At 38.1% G+C, this 23,853-nt stretch overlaps 1 protein-coding gene across 2 annotated transcripts in view; it reads right to left on the reverse strand.

Moving 5' to 3' along the window:
- The window catches only part of GABBR2 (gamma-aminobutyric acid type B receptor subunit 2), a 454,194-nt gene that overhangs the window by 348,601 nt on the left and 81,740 nt on the right, over nucleotides 1-23,853 (reverse strand). For both annotated transcript variants that reach the window (XM_068194855.1, XM_068194863.1), the window contains one exon: nucleotides 1,412-1,549. In XM_068194855.1, coding sequence (XP_068050956.1) covers nucleotides 1,412-1,549 — 138 coding nt within the window. The remainder of the gene's footprint in view (nucleotides 1-1,411; nucleotides 1,550-23,853) is intronic.

Consider the following 23,853-nt stretch of genomic DNA (forward strand, 5'->3'; position numbering starts at 1 on the left):
TCTGCAACTGGACATATGCATTGATAAATTCAGGAATTTAAAAGCTTTCTAATCACCCTTCCTCAGACTGAGCAACTTCATGAACAAATTGATTTCCAGATTGTATCAGGCAGAACTTGACTACAAATGAAAATATTTTTAGCACAATGAAACCCAGGTGTTTAAAACATCTTACATCATACAGAAATTCCATGTGACAAATTAAAAAAAAAACAGAGCTCCAGCCACATACTTCATTATAGGTCATGAACTTGGCCAATTTTAAGACAGAGATTTAAAAGCTAGTTTCAAGGCTTCTGTTATTTTCTCCATTCTCCCCAGAGACACACTATTATTTAGTTTCCACAGAGGAATTGTTTTTTATATCAGAAAAAAAAATCCCAAAGCAGAAGGAAAAAATATCTGATCTGACAAGCATTGCAAACACAGTTAACAAGCTACTTTAATTATCCTCCTAAGATTTTCCCATTTGTACTCTGATCATCATCTTCTTCACAAACTTAATTATGCCTCATTTGTTCTTGCTGCACTACTCTCAGTAAGTATTCCAGGTGGAAAAGAGGAGCCTGTTTGTAATTGTAACCTCAGGTAATTGTTTTGTATTTTTTATTTTGCTATAGAATAATTCAGAGTTTTTAAGGAAAAAAAAATATCCAGGAGTATCTCTGGGCAATATGAATATTGAGTAGAAAGCCAGGGTATTTCCACATCAGAAAAGCAAAACTTGATGGCTATGTGATCAGCCATCTATCTGAAAATTTTCACTAGTCAGTTGATTGAATAAATGAAGAAAATCATGCTGTTATCATCTGCATTTTAGAGATTAGTATTAATAAATTCTATTCCTCAGCAGAAGAAACCTTTCCACAAACTTGACCTTTGAGAAAGTCAGAAAGAAGAACAACTGGGAATAAATGTGCTTCGTGAGTTAAATACTGAGATGTGAACCTAGTCACTATTTAGAATTTATGCACTTCCAGCACTTTTAAAGTGCATAGGAATTACCGTGTTTTGACTGAGTATAGACTAAGTTCCCTAAAGTACCATAATTTGAGGCCTGATGAGTTTCGTCTAACTTTTCAAAAGTCCTAGGTTTGCCCCCCTACCATACCTGAACTTGATTTCACCTAGGTTGCTTTTTGAGACACATTATTTCTATTTGATTAACTCTCTGAGATACATGACTGCTGCCCCAAACTCACAAGCATTTTTGAGTACAATGAAATACCAAGCCTTAAAATCTAGCACTATATACAAGAAACTAATCTTTACACATTAACTGGCCTTCAAAACTGAAACATAAAAATTTCACAAAATTCTAAGCCTTAAAGGCATCAAAGCTCAGTTTCTATTTTTTTTTTAATCCAGAGACACAAGACAACATTAGAATATATTCCATTCCATGCCTTACCTGAACCAAATTCCATCCCTTCAGAGATTCAGCAATGATAGAAGTAACTGTTGCACATACACCACCAAAAACCATCAGATGATTAGGTCCAAATTTTATTGCATCGTAGAAGGCTTTGAGTCCTTTTGCATTGTCACACTGGAAAAAAAAAAAAAGAGACAAAATTCAATGTCACAAATAAATCAACTAAGAAATAAACTCTGAGTAGTTGGGCAAGGAAAAAAAATCAGGGGTTCCAGAGATGTAAACATAAGACCTAAACATGAAAAATTAGAGCACTCTTTTCTGGACTCCTAATAAGCCATAGTAAAAGAACAGCAAAACGCCTCATTACATTCTACAAAATCAGAATTTTGGTACCACCATTTGACAAATAACAAAAAAGGCCAGTAACAAATGGCTGACCAAAACATTTTATACTTTTAGAGCTACCATTTACCAAAGCAAAATTTGTAATGTAACACCAGATTGTCAGCAGGGCTTCCATAGCTGGAGGAAAATTTGACGCTACTGATGGTCTCTGTAAAAAAACTTCTGTCTTTAAAGACTCCTAAGGAGCTCCTACTTAAAGTCCAACCTCAGTATTCTGTGCAAAAATATGTAGCAGAGAATCTGTCATTCAGAAGGGTAGCACCAAGTCTTCAAAAGATAACAAAATATTCTTTTGAAGTGCTAAGAATTAATTGTTCTGCTCTCATAGCTCACACAGCTTTGAGTGGTAGGCTGAGCTAGATGACATTCTGAGGTCCTTCTAACCTGACCTGTTCTTGGCTTCCCTGATAATTAGTTTGATCATTATTTCAGGTATAAAGGATTTTACTGTAAACTGAGACCAGGACTGAAAATTTAGGGAAAAAATGCTCATACTAGTCAGTATTGCAAAAGACAGATCAATCCTTGAATAAAGTAGTATTAATCATTCATAATAACCTAATTCCTAAGCTTACAACAGAATATTAATAAATTAAGTGCCTGAAGGTTGAATTTGATTCCAAACCATACTGGAAGTCAGAAGTACCAACACAATATAACAGTGGCTGCCACTGCTCCACTAACAGCCACTCCTTTCTCTTTTTGAAACAGAAGTTTTCTGACCTCTTTTGCCTCCTCTGCAAAGTCTTCCTTGAATGTATTCTTTATAAGAACTATCACACACCAGCCTCCAATATTTCATTATGACTATTCAATAAAACAATTCATTTACTATTAGCATCCACATAGTAATTGTATTGCATTCTGCAGAGAGAATAAAGATTTTGACTAAGAAGTTTGGAAGCTTATATTAATCTCCTTACTGAATTAATATACTAAAAGAAAAATTATTATATTTGCATTCTATCTGCAAGAATAGAATTATTGCTCCCACTTATTCAAAATGATACAGATATTTAATGAATAGACTCTCTTAAATTGCATAACATAGCCCAGTTCCTTCCTTCTTAATGTAGCAAAAAGCCCCCAAAACTTCTCAGTACAGCAGAGGCTCCCCTGTCAGTTTAATGTGCGGGTGACAAGTTCACATTGTGAGGGAATTAAGACTGTGATCATTGGAAGAAGCAGCATTCTCCGTCCTCACTCCTTCACTCCCTACTTAAAGAACAGTTTATTCCAAGTGCAACCAGAAGGCACAGCTACTTCTTGAATCTGAAAGTAGCCAAGGACACTAGAGCTTTAGGTATCTGCACTTAATTGCCATTTAACCAAATCTTTTCCCTCATCCACCTTATCATATGAAGCTGCAGCAGAAGAGATCACTGAATTGGTTTTCATACCAGCTTTAAACCAGTTAATATAATTATTTTTCTTTTTTTATTAGGTCACATTTAAAATGTATCACTAAGTAGCAGTTTGAGAGGAATACAAGCCATATATGAAACAAAGATTATGTTAATAGTAAAATAACTGTCTAAAGTTGCAGCTCATGAAGGTCCATGTACATGAAAAGTTATGACTAAATAAATGATAAGGACTTATGGCATGTTACGTGAAGTAAAATTCACACTAAAGCCTACCCGTACATCACAAAACATCTGATGCATTTTTAACTGCTATTTTCCTACAAAATGTTTCTCACTGCAGTAAAGAGAAGAAATTATGGGTTGCAGTAGGTCAGCTTGCTGGGAGGTCCAGGATTGGTATAAGGTATTTCTTTCTCATTTGATTTTTTGTGGTTATGAATATACTAGCATGACAACAACCCCTGTTCAATCACACACTAATTCTCTTGTGAAGATATGCCAAAATGTTTGCTCATCTCTCCCAAAGTGAAAGGTTCACACTGCCGAGATATATTACTCATCAACCAAAAGTACCTGCAAGAACACCTGGGCTTCTCTTCCATGTGATCCAGTTAAAAGCCTACCATGTTTTCACCTTTGTAGTTCCTTCTGACTAGTCTCAGTTCTCTCTTTTCTAGACCACCATTAGACTCTGCCTATTCCTTGAGCAAAACTGTCCCAAAAGTCTAAAGTATGTCTCAGAGATAAAGAACAAGAACTTAATACTGTGGCTGGCCACAACTGGGCAGAAATGAAAAGAAAAATGAGAAAGCAGACTTTCACATTTGTTTAATGTCACATTTCACAACATACACTGTGTATAATGTTCTTCCCTGCAAGCAACAGAACAGTCTGTCACAAGCATTAAAAAATAAACATTCAGGTAATAATAGCCCTACGAAGCCAGACAGACAAGCAGGAGAAAAGGTTTCTTCCTGCCTCTAGTCCGAGGAATGTATCCTTAGCAAGATCCTGAAGCCTTGTGAACAACTGAATTTTTTCAGAAATCCCAGGCCACCACTGCTGCTCATGGTCTTCAGTTTCCAAACCCTACATATGTAACCATAAAAGAGGGCAGTGCTGTTGAAAGACAACAACCACTGAAATTCCCATCATATTGCCACCCAACGACTTCCTGAATTGTTGTCGCCAAGTAATTCCAACTAGGTCCAGGAAAAACCCTTTGCAGCAATCTACAAGACAACTCAAGACTGCATAAAAACCAAAATCCACATTAAAAAGCAAATGCTAGAAAGTCCTGGCCACATGTGGATGACAAGAAGCTGTCTTACTAATTGTAGCATGATTGACAGCAATGAAGGGGAGAGAATCCCTCATAAAAAGTCACAAACTCGTATCATGAAAAATATAATCTGAAGGAACCAACACTGCTTTTACCACCAAGTTTTGATATTTTGCCTTTTTGATATTTTGAATTGTTATCAACATGTCTACTTCACTGACCTGCACTGCAGCCAGCTCACTTTCAACCCATGTATAAAACCAGGCAGCTATGCTGTGCCCCTGACCTTGACTGCACACTGAAACACTGACCACGGTTGCAATACATTTACCAAAACTAGAATTTCAAATATATGTGATTTGTCACTTATCAAAATTTTCTTCAGGAGAAGGGGCTAAGAGCTGTCTACCCCAAACACATTAATTGCTGCACTTAGTCTCAGCCAAAGGCCAGGAATAAGCAAAATATAAATAGCAAACATACATATTAATGAAATAATTAGATTAAGTGTATCTCAACACAGACTTGATACAGATTACCTGGGAAATTCACAATGAAAAATAAAACCAAATCTCTAAGCAAAGGTTTGTGAAGTGTCCTACCTCGTGCTGTGAGAAAGACAGCTTAATATCACAGCTGGCATCTGACGAAGTGTGCATAGAACCACCTATTTTAATTAGGAAAAATAGCCAGATGAACTGCTGCACAGGAGACAAGTCAAAGGAATTTGTGGATTGAAGTGTGAACCTTCCTGAAACCTCTTCAGAAGAGTGGCTGACAAATAAAAACTATAATCCACCACTGAGAAAAGGATGTGGATGCATAGGGAGGAAGAACTGCCTGAGGCATTAGGGATGCACACCGGCAAGAAACATTTCTGGAGAGAACGGCGCAGCAGCTGAATACACAGGAGAGATCTGCAATCTACCCAAAGGCCCTCTGCAGCTGGGAAAAAGGATGTCCCATGTGAAGGCCACACTGAAGCAAGGAGAAGCAGCAGGACTGACCTTGTTGGCTGCCAGGAGGGCTGTCTGGCAGACAGTGAAAGAGACACCGGAGTGTGCACTGAAATTCTCATGGCCATAAGCAAAATACACTGCAAGTCCTTGTTGCACAGAACAGAAATTCATGTGGCTCTCATAGAATAAAAAGCTTTGCCAACTCCATAACATTGATAGGTTTGAGTAATTACAGAGCTAGCACCACAGCAGATACTTGCAATTTAACTCACCTTGTTAGGGTTGCACAGCAGTGAGCATTGCAGGAATGGATACACTGCTCACATGTGTGATTATGTTTAGATTTCTAGCTGTTGGGTAGCTATGCTGAACTGTTTCTCAGCAAGCTCTATTCTGGCACAACTATACTTTTTCTGAGTAAAAGTAAACATGAGGAACTATTTTGGTGTCCATTGAGCTACTGACAATTGATGTTAGAGAGCCTTTATGAAAAGAGGGACTAACAAACAGCTGTCATCTGCATAATGAAATATCCAACTTTATCAAGTGACATCAGAGCTTTCAGCAGCACTCTGTCCTAAATGCTCATAATATATTAAGAGATTTCTTTGAACAGAGAGAACAAAGGTACGAAGCCTTATTCCTATCCTCTGCAAAATCTTGCTTAGAAACTACTCTGTTACAACATCAGTTCAAATGGAGCTAAGAGATGAGAAACACCAACAATTATTTTCATTTAATTTTCACTGACTTCTTTAAAGTCATCAATAAATACAGACAATTCAGTGAAGAACATATAGACAACTGCTCGGAACTACAAAAATGTCAATCAGTTTAGCAAACTCTGCCTGCTTTATATGGGCAGGCCATGCTTCCTCTGAGGTTTCTCTCCGTTTTCAAGTATCTGCAATTTTGGTACCTTAAAAGCCAGCAATTATATTTTTGCATTTAATTGCTGTAGCTGGATTTTCTTTCCATGAGTTTGTACGACTGTTCTTGGAACCTCCACTTTGACAACCACAGCATCTGGTGACAACATAATTATCCACTGGAAGAAAAAGCACTGCTTTTCAATTGTTCTAGAATACTTCATACTGTGCAAAGTAGGTGTGAGATGTCTTGCTAGGGGATATATGAATGGTAAAAGTTCACGAATACATGAAATTAAATTGGACTAGTTCATAGATTTAAAAAAATTAATCCAAAACTTCTTAATGGAGAGATGGCAACTTTCTCAGGAAACACCTGAATCACAGATTTTTGGTGGCCAGGATACTATTCTAGGGAAGCAAGACCAAAATCTCACCCTTTCCTGCTGATGAACTGACAATGCCAAGTAGTTGCATCAAGTCTGGTCTGAACTGCTATAGCCATTCCCATGCTCTGCATTTTAAAAACAAAAGCAACTCCTTCCAGCAAGTACACTAAACTTCTCTATCCTAAAATTGAAGTTAACTCATCCCAAACGGTGGGCTTTTCTGTATGTGATTTCTCTATCATATTTTAATTTAACTAATATATACAATCATATTTAGCAACCATATTTGGTTTTGCTTTAGAAGGACCAGAAACAGCAGAGGAGGACTTAATCTATTCAGTGAAATATTTTCCAGTAAATTAACTCGCTTACCTTAACACCTCTTGACATACTTCTAGACTTTTTCTAGCAACTTCTTTATCTGATTCTGCCTGCTGTACAGCTCACCGAGTGCTGCCTCTGAGGTACTGGTGCTTGGCATCTCATTTCGTAGCTTATATTCTGCATTAAGTGTCACCAGCCTCTTTAATGACTGATCCCAAAGCAAGGGGGACCACTTGCTCCTCTGTCCCTTTATGTCCTAAGAGCCTGTCTAAACACCTTGTGAAGGCTCAGTCTCTTGCTCAATGACATTTTCTTTTTACTCAGTTCACTGTTTGGAACTGAGTCCACCAAGCAAGATAAACAAAGATTTCCTGTCTCTCCTTATAAGAGAAGTATATTTGCTTTTCCCAACAATACCCTTTTTTATTATATGACTTATATTTTCAGTCTTGATACTATTTCTTGGTGTATATAACATTTACACTGAATTATTCCAATTTAAGAACTCCAATATTAAATGGAATTGGAATGTAGCAAATAGATAAATCCTGTGTAATCAAAACTGACTCTGTCTATGTTTCCATCCCGATTAAACATGCAGTAGTATCAGATATCAATTTGACTTCCTCTTTTCAGAGTAAACTTGCATTCAGCTTGAAAGGTGAAATCTTTTCTCAAACAAAGGTAAAGTTTTTCCCTAATGTGTAACTGTAACACACACAGAAGTTCAGAAGATCATCAAGAAACATTTTGTGTACTTGTGATATGAAGATCACCTTTTAATAATACAATGGTTGATGTGGCAAGGTTTTGGTAGCAGAGGAGCAGCAGGGGTGACTTCTGTGAGAAGACACCAGGAGTTGCCCCCACATCTGTCCCCAGAACTGACAGCCAGTTCTTGCCAGCTCCAAAACTGTCCACTGCTCAAAGCTGAGCTCATTCAGCTGATTAAACTCTATGATAACACATTTAATGATGGGCAAAAAAACCCCCACTGCACAGAGCTGTGAAAGAGGAGGAAGAAAAAAAAATGAAACTAACAACCCTGCAGGCACCAAGGTCAGTGAGGAAGGAGGGACAGGAGATGCTCCAGGTGCTGCAGCCCATGGTGAGACAGGCTGGCCTCCTGCAGCCCATGGGGGTCCATGGTGAAGCAGAGATCCACTGCCCTTTTTTTTTCTTTTTTTTCCTGGCTGTAGCACTAATCCTGCGCAGGAGTTGTCCAGGGCTATACAGCAGTGAAATTCATAATTCAGGTACACTGGCCAGGATGTCTGTAAGAAGTTGAGCAGGAATTCAAAACATTAATATCTTCTTGTGAATTGCTAATGGAAAGCTAGCGTGGCCTTAGAGAGATACTAATGTGCAAAATGAACAATTAGTCAGATCCCACAGTATAAGTTACTTTTTGTTGGATTGTTCTGCAGTTGGACCTGCCATCTTACCTGAATCAAATTGGTGTTAGTTCAAATATTCCTTGACCAGAGGCGATTTTATAACACCCATATCGTATTGGCTCACCCACAACATACAGTCCATTTTTTTAACTCGCTCACTTCTGCATCAATCTAATAAAATATTACTCAAAATAATTTTACAGACTTTTTAAATTAGCAGCATTAATTTAAATGGATGGATGTTCCCAAAAACAATGTTCTCTTGAATTAGTTTCTTTAAAGCTGCTTGTGGATTGTTCACATTCACAGTTTTATGCCATAAATATATAAAACACAAAACTAAATCTTGGTACTCTGTTGGGGTTTTTTCTGACATTCTGGTGCTCAAACACCAATCAGATATTTTTGAAAATTCAGTATTAACAGGGACACCAATACGTTGCTTAATTCTTCCTCCTGACCTAACCTATACTACTCCATTGCCATTATGTTTTATGGAAATAAGTGGAATTATAGAAAAGCATAAAATTCTAAAGGAACAGTAAAATAATATATCCAAACGTATTTAGAAAACAAATAATATATTCTAGTTTTGAGAATAAGCTGGCTTGGTTTCCTCCAGCTATTCCAAATTTTACCAAGTTCAACATTACAATGGTTTCTAACAAAAGAAAGAATTATTTTAATTATTCAATAATTGAGGAAAATATCTTCAGAATTTATTTTTATCAAAATACTTTTTAAAATACCCCTATGAAATCAGTTATGCTTTTGCATTTAAGTAACCTCAAAAGGTGTAAATTGTTTCAGACACTTGAATTCCAAGATCATTATCTTAAATTTATTGTTGAAATCTACTAATTATTCTGTTGTCTCTCAGACATGTGGTCTAGTAGATTTACAAGGTATTTGCCAGCTGCTGCTCAAGTACAAACTGAAGAGCTAAGGGAGACAATACGGGCAGATTCAACATAGAGCCACTAATGTCAATTCTTCCATTTTGTACTTGTCTCTTTTTTTTTTTTTTTCCTTACTTTCATTATTACCATTTATTATTTATCATTACACTGCTCTAAATAGCCTATGTTTTCCTAGTCACATTCTGTTGAAATATTTCTGTTAGATTTCCTTTCATTTCCTCCCCAGTGCTTTTTAGAATATAGGGGAGAATTCAGAAAAGTGATAAGACGTGTCATTTAAATATGACACTGGATTTTGTTTTCCAGATCTAGAGTAAGCAAAAGATACGATTTTTCACAAGAACAATCAAAAATAATAAATCATACTTCATTCTATGTTTTGTAAATAAATTTTCTGAAACTGCCTTGAAAGTTACAGTTTCACCAGTTTTCTCCTTTCCTTATATTTGCTACTGAATATGTTCTCAGTTTTAATAGAACTGGGTTTTTTTTTTCCCAGGTCATTTTGGGAATAGGAAAATCACCTCAAACGGGGGTACCATCTCTAAACTCTTAGTGTGTCTTTTCAATACACTGAAAACTGTTACATACTAAAAATGTGTAACTCCTTTTAACTGCAGCAGTGCTCTTTGCAGGAAATAAAGGTCTGAAATAAGAGAATAAAAAAGGATAAAAAACCAAATTTATAAATAAAAATCAAGAAGTTCTTGTAGGTGGAAGAAAATAGAGGTGTACTAGAGCAAAGCATTTAAAGTACCAGTTATATACATGATAGACTGCCTAGCACCCCTCTCTGCAGTAATAAGCTGCAACTGAAACCAAGATAAGAATGCAAAAATATTTTGAAAAATATTTGAATTCACCCTCAATAAGCAGAAGTTGTAGGGGAAGTCTGCTATATGAATTCTTTCTTTACCATGACCTACTTACTCATGGAAAAGGCTTTATTTTTGTAAGAGGTGTAGGGATGGGGTGGGGAGAAGAAAAGAAAGAAATCTTTCTTGATACTTTTCTGACATGAAATTAAAATATTATTCTGAGGGTGAAGGGATATGGGAAAAAAAAAAAAAAAAACAAAACCACAAACTCTTCAGCATTCTTCTAGTTAAGGGTCATGTCAAAATTAAGTCTCCCTTGTATGCTTCTGTCCTATGGCAACAGGGCCCACGTCTCAGTGCTCACAACCACAGAAATTTCTAAATATACATTCACTGGGGATGACAAGAGGCACAGATGACTCCAAGGCCCTTCAGAATTGCTCTTATAACTTCTGAAAGTCATTTACCTGGAAAATGTGAGACAATCTCTTAAGCTATCACAAGGATGGCTGTAGCATCCTTGAGAACATATTTGAATTTTAATAAAAGGTCCAAAAGCACCTGGCATTTTTGGAAAATATGATGAAACTCTTCTACTTTAGAGGATTATATTCAACATCAAGAGTGCTTAGTGGTATGTGTAGCTCCCAGCACGACTTTTCTGAAGCAATATTGTTTGAAAGGGGTATTTTTGGGTTGGTTTTTTTTTTTTAATTCCCCAACAAGAGCTTCAGAAACACAGACAAAAGTCAGAATTAAAATACAGCTGACAAAGTAAGATGTTAGAAAGGGCATAATGAATTAAGAATAGCAAAAAAATTTTTTTTTGACTCAAAGGTCAAGAAAATCTGGTATAATAGCCTCCATCACAAGTTTATGATTTTTAATTAAAATCTTTCTGTGATGTAAAACAATTGAAATTTGTCCATTGTGAATGAAACTCTGCTAAGCTAATTTATCTAATGAGGAATAATGTGTGATCCTTTGGAAAAACTACCATTAAGTTAGCCCATAAAAACCAAATTAAATTCATGGTATGCTTTAATCTGGCTTGAAGTAACATAGCATAAGACTACAATAATTCACGATTTTATAGAAATCCTATGCTGGAAATAGAGTATATATCAGCACAGTTAGCATCATATTTTTTCCCCCCTTAATACCTGGCCAAAGAGAAAACATGGAGACAATAAAGTTTTATTTCAGCAGCTACTCAGATGAGATGACATTCAGACTGTGAGTAGGCACAATGCTTCACAGTCAGCAGGCATGAAAAACCCCCAAAATCCCAGTGTCAGTTAGCAACATTGTTAACAAGAACCTGAGGTGTCATGGACTTATCTGCAATGGGGAGTTGACTCAAAGTGGAGCCAAAGAGGCAAAGGAAAGAAAAGGATCAGCCCTGGAAGTATTGAGAGACACTGGAATGGAAACCTGTTCAAAAAGGTTTCCAATTTCATTAGCTCTGTAGGCAAGGTTGTCACAGGTATTACTTCACACCAAACTTGATTTGTTGTTTTCTTATCTAAAGGCTCTCCTTGATCTGAGTTTTATATTCCAGAAGAATAACTGGTAGAGATTAGGGACCACTTCAAAAACTTGAAGTGGTGGATCTGTCTGTTACGTTATCCTGTCACATTCACACATGAACACTAAATTTCAATAGCTTTAAAGCTATAAAAGCAACATAATGCCTCCACACTGCAAATTGCAACATAATTAACAAACAGCTGCTCCTTTGCAAGATCGAGAAAGGGGAGCAGACTGACAAATAAATCCTCACCACTCACATTCAGTGTAGAACAGGATTTCTACAAGCAGGCTGACCAATGCTCTTTTTCTTACAGCCCTTACAGAAAATCTTAATTAAGCCTGCCAAGAGCAGGGTATTATTCACCTTGAAGTACTGACCCTTGGGCTTACACTCCTTATGCTCCCCCCCGCCCCACAAAAAGGCCATATGACATAAAAGTGAAATACAGCTGAGTGCAGGTGAAATACCCACAAAGAGAACAGCTCAATCCTGCAGTTGACTCCAGATCAACCACCCAGATGTTTAAAGGAAATATATTCAATGTAAGACTGAAAACTGCAAAGAAAATCCGTACTAGAGGCTAAGGTCTGTTAACGTGCCCATCTTAGTGTAATTAGATCACCCTAATTCTCTTCCTTTAGTTTCTTGAATGTATTGCATACTTGTGACACACAACAAAATTTGTTCCTCAGCTCCTTGCCTGCTTGCCGCCCAAGATGAACAAAGGAGCCCAAGAACTGTTTTGTTTCTGAGCACACTATCCTCCTTCATAAGAAACTCCAGCATGAACTCCATCAGACATGTCTCACTGAACTAGAAATTCCTGAACTAGTAACTCCTGCTGGCTGTTAACCAAGCTCTACAGAAATCTCACTGACACACCACAAAGAAGTTCCAAACTACCAAATCCTCTGTCATCTGCCCAGTTGTCTTCCCACTGTGGTTATATTTGAGACTTCCCTGACTGCTGCTATTACTTTGGCATGTAATGCTTTGCTAGGCACTGCTACCCCACAAACAAAGCTTATATGCATGAGTAGAATTCATCCCTGTGTAAATTGACTTTTTTAACTTGCCTAAATGCCTCTAAAAATGGCTTGAATAAACTCTAATAAACTGTAAATTACTAAACTCCCTGAATCATCACAGTAGAAAATTCACTGACTAGTTCAGTAACTGGATAGAGAAACATGCAAGTTTTTTCATCTGTCTATGGAGATAACCCTGCCTTAAAATCTCCATGATTTTGTCAGACTCATGCAGTCATAAGCTGGCCAGAGACAAAAAATAAATTAAAAAATCATGCAAATATCAAGTTCCTCAAGACAGTCTGCTTTCTCTTATACCATGTACTTCAACAGATCTAAATTGCTTTAAGCTTGTACAGGGAACAGTGCAGATTCTTGACATTCTTTTGCCAAACATGTAATGACTGTCACCCAGAATCTTAAGAGGCTGAAATGGTACAAAATGCTAATAGAATGATTCTAATCATTCTGTCAAGCATGGCTGACACTACACTGGCAAGTGAAGAAAAGTACTTTGTACAGCTCTGGATCAATTTTTTTTTACTGTGGCATCATATAGGTAGAGGAAGTAGCGTGAATGAGTTAAAATATTCTTACAGTTTTTTAGGAGACAAACTGATGGAAAATGTGCAAGTCCTGACCAGGTGAAATGTTAAATTGACAATGACCTTGTTCAAGGAAACCTTCCTCAAAATGAAACAGTGCTATGAATACCTCACAGGATTTAAAATGTCTTACTTGATATGACACTCAGACTGTCTCAAGGGGAGTAAAGGGGTTTCTGTCATTAAGTCTTCTAGTACAAAGTAGTGGTGCAGAAAAAAGAGACCTTAAAAGGTTTTCTGTTGGTTACTGGAAACTGGGTAAAAATTGGCAGTTGTGGAAAATGTTGGTGCAGGAGGGAGAAACAACATCTAGTTCAACACCAGTATTGAGAATGTACACTAGCATGACTAGGATTTCAAAGATTTGATGAAATGTGAGCAGAAACACTCCAGTGCCACAGACCAAATCCCACAGTAGAGTCAAAAAAAGCATTCTTTACTTAGGTTGTGGTCAGAAACATATCACCTGGCTACCACCTTTACAGAGCCCAATTAGAAGAGTTTATGCAAGTGGTTCCCAATTCAGGTAAAACAAGCTGACAAATTACTACTAATATTTACTAATATTTACCTCACACTGAAATGGATGAGTTCACACCATCTTTTCCATTTTGTTAAAGCAGGATGTGTACTTACATGTTTGTGCCAGCATGTGCATGTAGGGATAAGGACAGAGGGAGGACAACAGCCTTGCTGGTTGTCACAGGTCTTCCTGTGGCCCTGATTTGACTGGTATGCTTTGAGGGTGAAGGACAACAGAGCAACTAAAGGGAAATGCTCTTTTCAAACACCCCATATCTCGGCTTCAAGAATAGGACAGTTTGGCTGTAGAGTTCCACGTACTAATCTTTAAAAATGAAATCCACAAGGAAACAAACAACAGCAAAAAAAAAAAAAAATCCTCACCACAAACAAACTAATAAAGCCAAAACAAATCAGCTCCAGCAAATGGATTTGGAATAACAAGTCAACTTGCTGTGCTGAGGAGCATGTGGTGACAAAATAACATCTCAGGTGCCAGTTCAAAAAACCATGAAACAGCCCATTCCTCAAGTGCAGTGGAGACTTTTTTCCCTAGAAACTGTAAAACCAGTGGAAAAAAAGAGGGATAATTTCTTCCTCTGCCTCCTATTTACACTGCCATATGCAAGCCGATGGGAGACTGTGTGAGTACCCTCTTCCCATGTGTTCAAAATGTAGTTTAAGCTACAGTAGGAGTTGGAAATAGGAGACTCCCACCCACAGCAAAGAAGAAGAGAGAGAGACAGGGATATGTATGAATCACAAATATTAACGTGGATTTGGGTGGCATGTGATGTGTTAGCATGCAAACATGACAGAATTGGGAGGGGGAGAAAAGTGTCATATCTCTCCCCTAACCACAAAGGCTTATTGACTGCTTTAAGCTCAGAATATTTCCACAGATATGCAGATGTGACAAAACAAGTACACCTCCAGATTTCAGAACTCCTCATGCTTTAAATTAGTGATAATAACATTACGGGAAGGAAAAGAGAAAATTTGTCCACCGCTTTCTCCATTGTGTTAAAAACATTTCTGTGAATTTCTTTTATTCAAAAACTATGAACAGTGTGTGTACAACCATAAATATTAGGAAAAAATATGAACATAATTAATTAATTAACATCACAATAGAAAATAAATTTAGGAAAATTAGACTACAAGAGTTATTTGCAGTGTTACTCAGAGAAATTGTTTCCCAAGTTTGCATTTTAACATTCAAACCAACAAACAAAAGGCTTTTCAGCACTTAATATTGGGTACACAGCCTACTGATAATCAACTTCTGAGTACTGCATACTTCTGCTGTATGCCACAACATTAGGAAAAGAGATTAGCTTACACTAACAAAGTACTAGTTCTTCATTTGACCAATTCCTGACAGTTGAAGAAACTTTTCATAGTCTTGTTTTGATAGGTTTTCAACTTGTTCATTCCATCAGGTGTATTAGGAGCAACTTATACTGGTCAGCCCTGTACCCCTCACTGATTTACCCTGTATTCCTCACAAGATTTACCTCCTCATCCATGATTTATCATTGCTGATAAATTTTCACATGCACCTTGAAATGTCATTTAACAGTCTAGCTTGGCCTTTTCAGAACCATTTAGCAGCATTAGTTCCTGTACCTTCTCATGTCCAGAAATTATTGGGTAAGTTCTTAATTACAAGTTCTTAGCGTCCAGAAAATAGGGTGCTGTGATTCTAAATGCCACTTAATCAAAAATATGTAAAACAATATGACTGAGTTATGTAAGACCTATATAAATTAAGCTGATATGAAGTTTTAGTGCAGCATAAAAGCAACCATTAAGACAAAAAAAAAAAAATCACAAAATCACATTTTTTATCAACTATCTGCATTAAAAATGTCACAATGCAAATAGCACTGCTTTCTATTTAGAAATAATAAATCAGAAGTGATTTTGGCATGGCTTTAATCTGTTATAAATAATTGAATTGCCTTCCATTTGTAAATAAACTCCATTTAAAACCTCACAGAGTTTCTGTAAGCCTTCTTATTAACATTACTCACTCTGTGACTTCAAACTTTTAGAAAATATTTATAGTTAAATCTTCAAAAAGGTATTTCTTCTGCTTAAAGCAAAATATTGATTTTTCATGGGATGATTCTTTTCTTTTTACTAGAAGCTACTAAAACATCAAGGCATCAAGGACCTGCGAAGAATATACCTTTTTTTCCACTTGATGATCTAGACAGAGGAATGCTTCTAATTTAACTCAAATAGTTTCAGGACACCTTTAGCAAGAGAACAGAAGTGTGCTTTGTCCTGTCTATCTTGAGCCTGGCAGATAAAAAAAGAACAACCTCTTCTGAGTGGCAAGACTGGACTACCTCAAGCTGAGAAGAGACACAAACAACAGGCTCTAAATATCAGCTAATGCTGTAAACACAAAGGTCAAAGTCAGCTAACCCTCTTGTTATGTTGAGTCCAACTCCTGCCAGCAAGTGTTTGTCAAACCTACCTTCCTTTTTAGATTTGAATCTAAAGGCACTTAACTCCTTGATGCCACTGACTTCTGAACCAATGAGTTTGGTGATATACAAACATAAACCCCTCCTTTAGAGTCATTAATTAACTCTATAAGAAGCCAGCAAAATGGGTAATATTAGCTTAGAAAACTGCAACTGGTTACATGAATGATTAAGGAACTTGCAAATTACAGGAAAAATGCAGAAGCTGAATGAGCTAAAGGGAACATCGCGGCAAACCCAGAAACTGTGGGGTCAAGTGGAACAGGACAGAGGCCAAGACTTCCCTTACCCGGATTCCCAAAGGACACAGCTTTCTGCTTCAGGGAAGCTGCTGGAACAGCAAAGTTCTTTGCTCATGACTCATTTACCTGAGCTAGCCAAGTCAAACTCTCGTGTTTGTACACAGGAGGGCTGTACTGCCCTTCACCGACAAGCCAAAGGTATGTGTTAACCGCACCCTCGTGAATTTCATCAAGGTAAATCCAAAGTCTCACATGTAGAAGCAAAGAGCCCTATGCAACTGTTCAGGCTGGGGACTGACAGGCCAAGCAGCACCCCCAGACAGGAAAGGGGGAGTCTGGTGAACAAGAAGTTGAATGTGTGCCAGCAGTGGGGCTGTGCGGTAGTGAGTGCAGACTGCTCTGCACTAGCAGAAGCACAGCCAGCAGTTTCATGGGACCGACTATTCCCTTTTAGTCATCACTATCAAAGCTGCATTTCAAGCAGCCTGCTCATTCTTGAGCCTTTGTATACACAGGAAATTCTGATAAATAGGAGAGAAACCAAGGAGAAACATCAGAAGGGTGGAGCATGTGATGCATGAGGAACAGCTGGAGAAGCTGGGCTCCTTCAGCCTCAGGAAGGGAAGGCTACCAGGGCAGCCTTCTAGTGCCTGATAGGGAATACAGATGGAGGCAGACTTTCCTCACAGACACACAGTGCAAGAACAAGAGCTCACAGTCTCAAGCTGCAGCAAGACCGATTCTGATGGAAGTGGTAAAAGGGGAAGTTGAGTGATCAAGGATTGGAACGATTTAACTAGAGAGCTTGGGAAAACCTCCATCCTTAGAAATTTTCAACACCTGACAGTTGAGTGCCCTGAGCAACCTGAGAGAGCTTCAAGATCAGCTACTTTGAGTACAATGTTGGACCCAATGATCCCCAGAGGTCCTTTTCAAGCAAAATTAATTGTAATATTTCAATAATAAGTTGCCACAAGAGCTGAAAGCAAAGCAAGACATGCAAAATCAGCTTCACAACACCATGTCTATTCAAAGCAGTCTCCAATGCAGCATTAATTCTAGCCAACCCAACAGCAATTCCAGCATTGATTTAATAAGGTCTTTTTTTATCAAGCAGTACCTATGAGCACTGAAAATATAAGGTCTTCACCCCATTTTTGGAATGGAGCTGTGCAGATAAAACTTTTGAGCCTAAGGTTTGTATCACATTTTCCATCATCAATAAGAATCACTTTGCAATGGGAAAGCAGAAAATTATTTTGGCTAGCATTTACTTAAGACAGAAACAGGAATATATATATATATAAAATGAATGAGAAAGAATGGCATCATTAATCTTCGTATAACAACAGTGTGCTCCCTGGCTTTCATGAAAGAATTTATTTGAAACCTTTTTTTTTTTTGCTTTTTAAATTACATTTCCATCATGGTTTGTTCTCAGTCACTATAAAGAGCATTATTTACCGATTGTTATGGCTAGTTAGACAATTGTTTTCCATGTAATAATTTCACACTGTTTTGCCACAATTTTTCTAACTAGATGAATTTCAACTTGTCCAAAACCTTTTTTTTAAACACCGTTTAGTCAAGCAAGTGATACCATCTTTCATTTTTGCATACTTATGTTCACCCAGCAACTTCTAACAGCTGAGGAAATATCCTATGACAATATTTATTAACCCTTAAACACAGAATGTGACACCTTTTGCCGAGGTCCCAGAATAATTCCTGGCAAGTCAGAGTTTATGAAAACTCCATGAAAGCTCTATTTATAATATTCCTTGTAATAATTGAAATATTGAAACAGTATAATGATGTAAGGTATTTATAACTTATTGTAATTACAACTTCTATTAGAAAATACCAGATTGTCTAGGCTATATTCCTGGAAAGAAGGCATCTGCTAATCTTGGTAAACAGAGCAGAAAAGTGGGATCTCATTTAGAATAAACATTCCTAATACCCATTCATTGCTTTTCTCAGGACTGTTCCTTCAACTGGGACCAGCCCCAGAAGTTGCCAGCACATGCTGCATCCTGTGGAACCAAACCCTGGATCCCCATCACTCCCCAGCTGTGGGGTGTGCAGTGTTTCACTCTGGAGTTACTGCTGGTCAGGAGACAAGAAAAAGCCACTTAAATGCAAATCCTGTTTCATACTTAGGATCTTGTCTTTTAGATGAGTACTATACTCTATAGATCTGTGAAAACAGTGTTCAGAAGACTTAGGTCGGAGGTAACAAAATGGTTAGGGACAGAGAGATGGTAAAATTAGGTAAGGCAAGAGACCCCAAACCAATCCTGGCAGACAAAAATGTCACTGAGTAAATCTGTGCTAAAACACTATTCATCTAAATTGTGATTGCGAGCCTTTTAAGGACAGATCTCATTTGAATGACTCCCCTTAGGTAATCAAATAAAAAAAATCTTTTGATTTCCTACCATCTGTTTAAAATAGGAAGGGAAATAGCAGATGCCAGTTGTGTGTGCAAGAATGTACTATCATGTCTTGTTCCCATCTCTTCCCCGAGTACTCCTTAATGCTAGCACCACTTCTGCCCTGAGACATCCCAATTACTTTCACTCCAATCCTTCTCCTTCACACTCTGTTGAAAAATCTGTCTCCATCCCTGCTTTCTGCATACTCTTTCCCCAGGGCTAGGCTTACAGAGCCCAACTGAAAAAAAAGCATAATCATAATATTTTCTGATAAAGAGCAATAGACATAAGTCTCTGCCCATACAGCTTCTATATGCCTTCCTGTGCACCCTACAGTCTCCAGTGTATCCCAGCTCCCCCAATACTTGATCCTGAGCTCAGGCCTGTGTCTAACCCAAAACTCTTGACACTTTATCAATACTTCTGTCCTGCTTTCCCAGTGACTACTGCCATCCCTCTTCAAAGAGTACAACCTGAGACATCTAAATAAGTAGAAACTAGTCATGCTACTGCAGCAGATGTACATGCAGGAAATATCCTCTGAGAAACCACATCTGTGAAGGAATTTTGAGAACTTGTGAAATATTTTTATAAGACAGCCTTGTCACGCTGCTAATTTAGATTTCTAACAGACATCCAAATTTCTTTTACTGAGTGTTCTGTATCATTTTCACTTGGGAGAACATCATGTATGTTGCCTCATTACCGTATGCTCTGTTATTCACTGCAGTTTACACAAGGCTTTTTCAGATCTAGCATTCTCAAATGTTGGCATTTAAACAAAAAGGAAGTGGTCCAACACACTGCAGTATCTGTACGAAAAATGTATTTTTAAAGATATTTGAATTTGAATTTTTTTGTATAAGGAGATGAAAAACAGGATATGCTATCTCTTTTTTACATAATACTATCAGTATGATCTTTTCCCTTTTTTTGTTTTCCACTAAACATGATTGAGATGTTGGTCCAAAATATCCATGTCATTCACATACTCGAGTGTTACACACCTATATTGATTTGACTGATAAATTAGCAATACAAGGATCCTTAGGATTGTCATCAGACAGCTAGCTTGATAGAGAACAGCAGCATGCAGCAGCTGTTACTAGCTTCTGTTCAACTCTTCCCTGTACCCCACAGCATGCAGCAAACATTCAAAGACCAGGGAGGGAGAGGAAGGAGGGAAGGAAAGGAAGATGCAGAGAATCAATAACTAGCAGTTTCTTGTGTATCAGGAATAACCATCTTCCTATCACCCATCTAGTGCAGGTAATAAAAGGTAAAAATTTAGTCATACTCTCATTAAAATTCTTAAAGGTCTTAAGGAATATGGCCAGTAAGCAGATGTGCAGCAGAAGAGTGTGGCAAGACCAGCATGAAAACCCAGCCTGCTAAACTGCAGTGTATGCATTCATTTGCCTGAATTATTTTCTGCAGGAGACATGGGGATATTGTTGCATTTCTGATCCTCATTTTGACCTGTAGCCTGTCGTTAGGCCAGTTGTTTTATCTCTATATAGGCTCTGAACTGGTAAAGTCCAGTCCTTGTTTGTAAGGCAGATATGGTGGATTCAAAGTCCACAAAATTATGTGTAAGAGCCTAACTCACTGTTTGACCCTACATTGTGATCAGCAAACTCTAGAACAAGCATTTTTCTGGGACCAGAGTAGAAGATAAGTTTGTACAATTCCCAGCATTTTAGTTAATTGTAGTGATTAATCACTGTCAAAGTTAAATTCTGTTCACACTCACAAGAAAACAGTTTCATTCTCTACCACTTACACTTCAGATAATAATGATTTGTGCTGGGCATTTAAAGCCTCTCCTTTCTAAAGATGATGTTGTCTTGTCAGGAGTTTGGACACTGAATTGTTTAAGGTAGCAATAAAATCCATTCCAACCTATTGCATAACATCATTTATGAACAGCCAACAAACATTGGGAAGATTAGGTGCATCCAGATCGATAAATCTACTGATATTATTCAAAGTCCATGCTAAAATCTCTTCTGGTAAAACAAAAGAGTGAATGCAAGGGGAAATCACACATTACTGATGCTTGACAGCTAAGTGATGAACAGACAATGAGAAGGTTGAAATACTGTCACTCACTGCTCCATTTAGCTGTCTTTAAGAAGAATGCTGTGAGGACACACTGAGCAGCCTAAGGAACACGAGAGACTCAGAAGGCCAAGTCTCACTGTCAGAGCTAGCACTCTGCCACCTCTGTACACACTGGATGCACACAAGTAGTCAGCTGGGGCTGGGACAGCCTGCCCAACCAGAAAGCACAACCATAGGAAACACAGGATACTGCCCTTTTATCTGCCTTCCCTTAAATCATGAACACATGGGAGCTGGCAGCTATGATCCTGCTCTCTCACTTCTGGTAACTCCAACTTCTTCTGGTCTTGTGTCCAGCAACACTCTCTGGGCTGAAAGCCAGCAGTATGTGCTCACGGATCAGAGGGTCAATCGCATCCGGTTGTCCACCAAAAGGAGTGTGGCCAGCAGGTTAAGGGAGGAGACCCTCTACTCTGCTCGATAACACCCCACCTGGTGGTCCTCTGCACAGACAAGACACCTCTCCTTTGAAGACAAACTGACAGTTGGGGTTGTTCAGCCTGGAGAAGAAAAGGCCTCAGGGAGATCTCTAGCAATCTTCCAGTACTTTAAATAGGGCTTATAAGGAAGAGGGGGAGTCACTTTTACACAGCAGATAGTGATACAAAAAAAGAGGTTTTAAACTGAAAGAGTAGAAATTTAGATTAAATGTTAGGGAAGAAATTCATCACTCAGAGAGCGGTGAGGCACTGGAACAGATTGCCCAGAAAAGCTGTGGATGCCCCAGCCCTTCAAGTGTTCAAGAACAGGTTGGATGGGGCCCTGAGAAACCTGGGAGAGTGAGAGGTGTCCCTGCCCAGGGCATGGAGATTGGAACTAGATGACCTTTAAGGTCCATTCCAATCCAAACCATTCTATGAGTCTTCTCAGAAGCACAAGGCCTTCAATAAAATTACCATGAGCCTGTGCTCAAGGGAGAAAACTAGAGTCAGTTTAAATGTCCATACTGTCAAAATGCCCATACTTTTTAGGGTGAAAGTTATCATATGTGTAGGCAGAGACTTTGATGTTTTGTTGAGTCTTTCTTTCCAGCACTTGCTGAAAAATATAAAGGTAAAGCAAGCAGAAAAAGCCTAAAACTGAGTTCTTATAACAACCCACATACACTTTCCCCACCCCTGCCCTTAGCACAGCTGAGAGGACGGCTTATCCCCATGACTGAAGCTGAACTAGCACCTCGCTGCTGATGAGAGCAAGAGGTGCTGACCTTCTGCTCCTGCCACCCTCTCACTAAGGCTGGTTTTGACAGTCATTTGATCCCACAGTGAGTAGACTGAAACAATAAAAGAGCAGAAAAGTACTCAGGTGATTTCTTTCCCCTTGGTCAGTGAGTTAAAGCATGCTACCGTGAAATCAGAAGCAAGCAGGCAGGGTAGGGGGTGCATGCAGGGAAGGCACCAGAAATCTCCCTTTCTGCAGCAGCAAGGCCCTGGCTGGGCTGGCTGCACTGTGAGCTCACTCTTGATCATAGCTGCAGAGCTGCCTCCCCAGGGTGCTTTATAACAAAGGACACATCTTTTCATCTGCTGAGGCCTTACTCACACCTCTTCTCTTACTTAGTTGCTGATTTTCTGTTCTTCCTGTCCTAGTTTCTTGGTTTGTGTGCTCGCACACATGCGCAACCTTCAGCTTAAATTTGTACTAAAATAATAATCATCATCATCTGACTTTCCTAGGTATCCATATATCTTCCCACTACATGCAGGTATCACTGTGAAGAAGGACATTGAATTCCACTTACATTTAGCTTGACTAAAAGATGATTTAGTCTGTAGTTTTAACCAGACCCATGACTGCATGCACATCAAATGTGCAGTGGTTGGTAGACATTAACATTTCAAACAGGAACAGGGATTTCTTTTTCTGGCAGCATTTTCAAAAAACCCATCCTGTGGCTTAGTTTGTAAGTTACATTCTTGAATACTTCATTATGAAAGCAGTTTCATTAAGAATTCTTTTAATATTACATATACATGCCAGAACCTCCTCTTCCCTACAGTGGTTATTTGCTACAGTTGTTTCATTATTTTCAGAAGACTTGGTTCTAAGTATATTAATTTAAGTAAGTTCAAAAGTAGGCCATGCAAACAAAATGAAATATGGGCAAAGTGCAAAAACTCTTTAATAGTCTCATTTAATTTGACATATAAAATAAATATGGATTTTATTCAGAGGTGTATTGTCATCTTTAAAACACTGCTAATCCTAGAAGTCATTTTACTGAGTCTTTGGTTGGTGATTTTTAAGCAATAATTTATATCAATTAAATGACAGCATCTTTTAATCATGGGAAGTGTCTTGGCAGACAAGTGATTCTGTCTTTGGAGCTTTCATACATTTATTCATCTGCCTAAATTTCCTAACACTTTGGAGTTCAGTTGAAGTTTCATCCTGAATTAATGAATTGGGGAAAGAAATCTGTTTCATTACAACACACAAGAAATGAAGCAAGGTGAATGTTAGGGGAAGCAAGAGTAATGTGATAATTTCAAGCCTGAAAAAAGCAGATGCAAACCCTTTGTAATCATTGGCCATCCACCTTCATGTGCCAGAGTTAAAATTAGCCCACAATAGCTATGATTTTTATTTCAATGAAACCATAGATTTTGCTGAAAATTATACAGATGTCATACAAAGCTGCTAGAGTCTTTCGAGCAAGCAAAGGCGTTAAACGTTGCCAGTGCAGTTAAGAAGTATCTCTGTGCCTGGGAGATAATGTTTAATGTCACTTAGTCATCAAATCAGGCAAAATAA

Source organism: Anomalospiza imberbis, chromosome 1, assembly GCF_031753505.1.
Source record: "Anomalospiza imberbis isolate Cuckoo-Finch-1a 21T00152 chromosome 1, ASM3175350v1, whole genome shotgun sequence".
Classification (NCBI taxonomy): Eukaryota; Metazoa; Chordata; class Aves; order Passeriformes; family Viduidae; genus Anomalospiza; species Anomalospiza imberbis.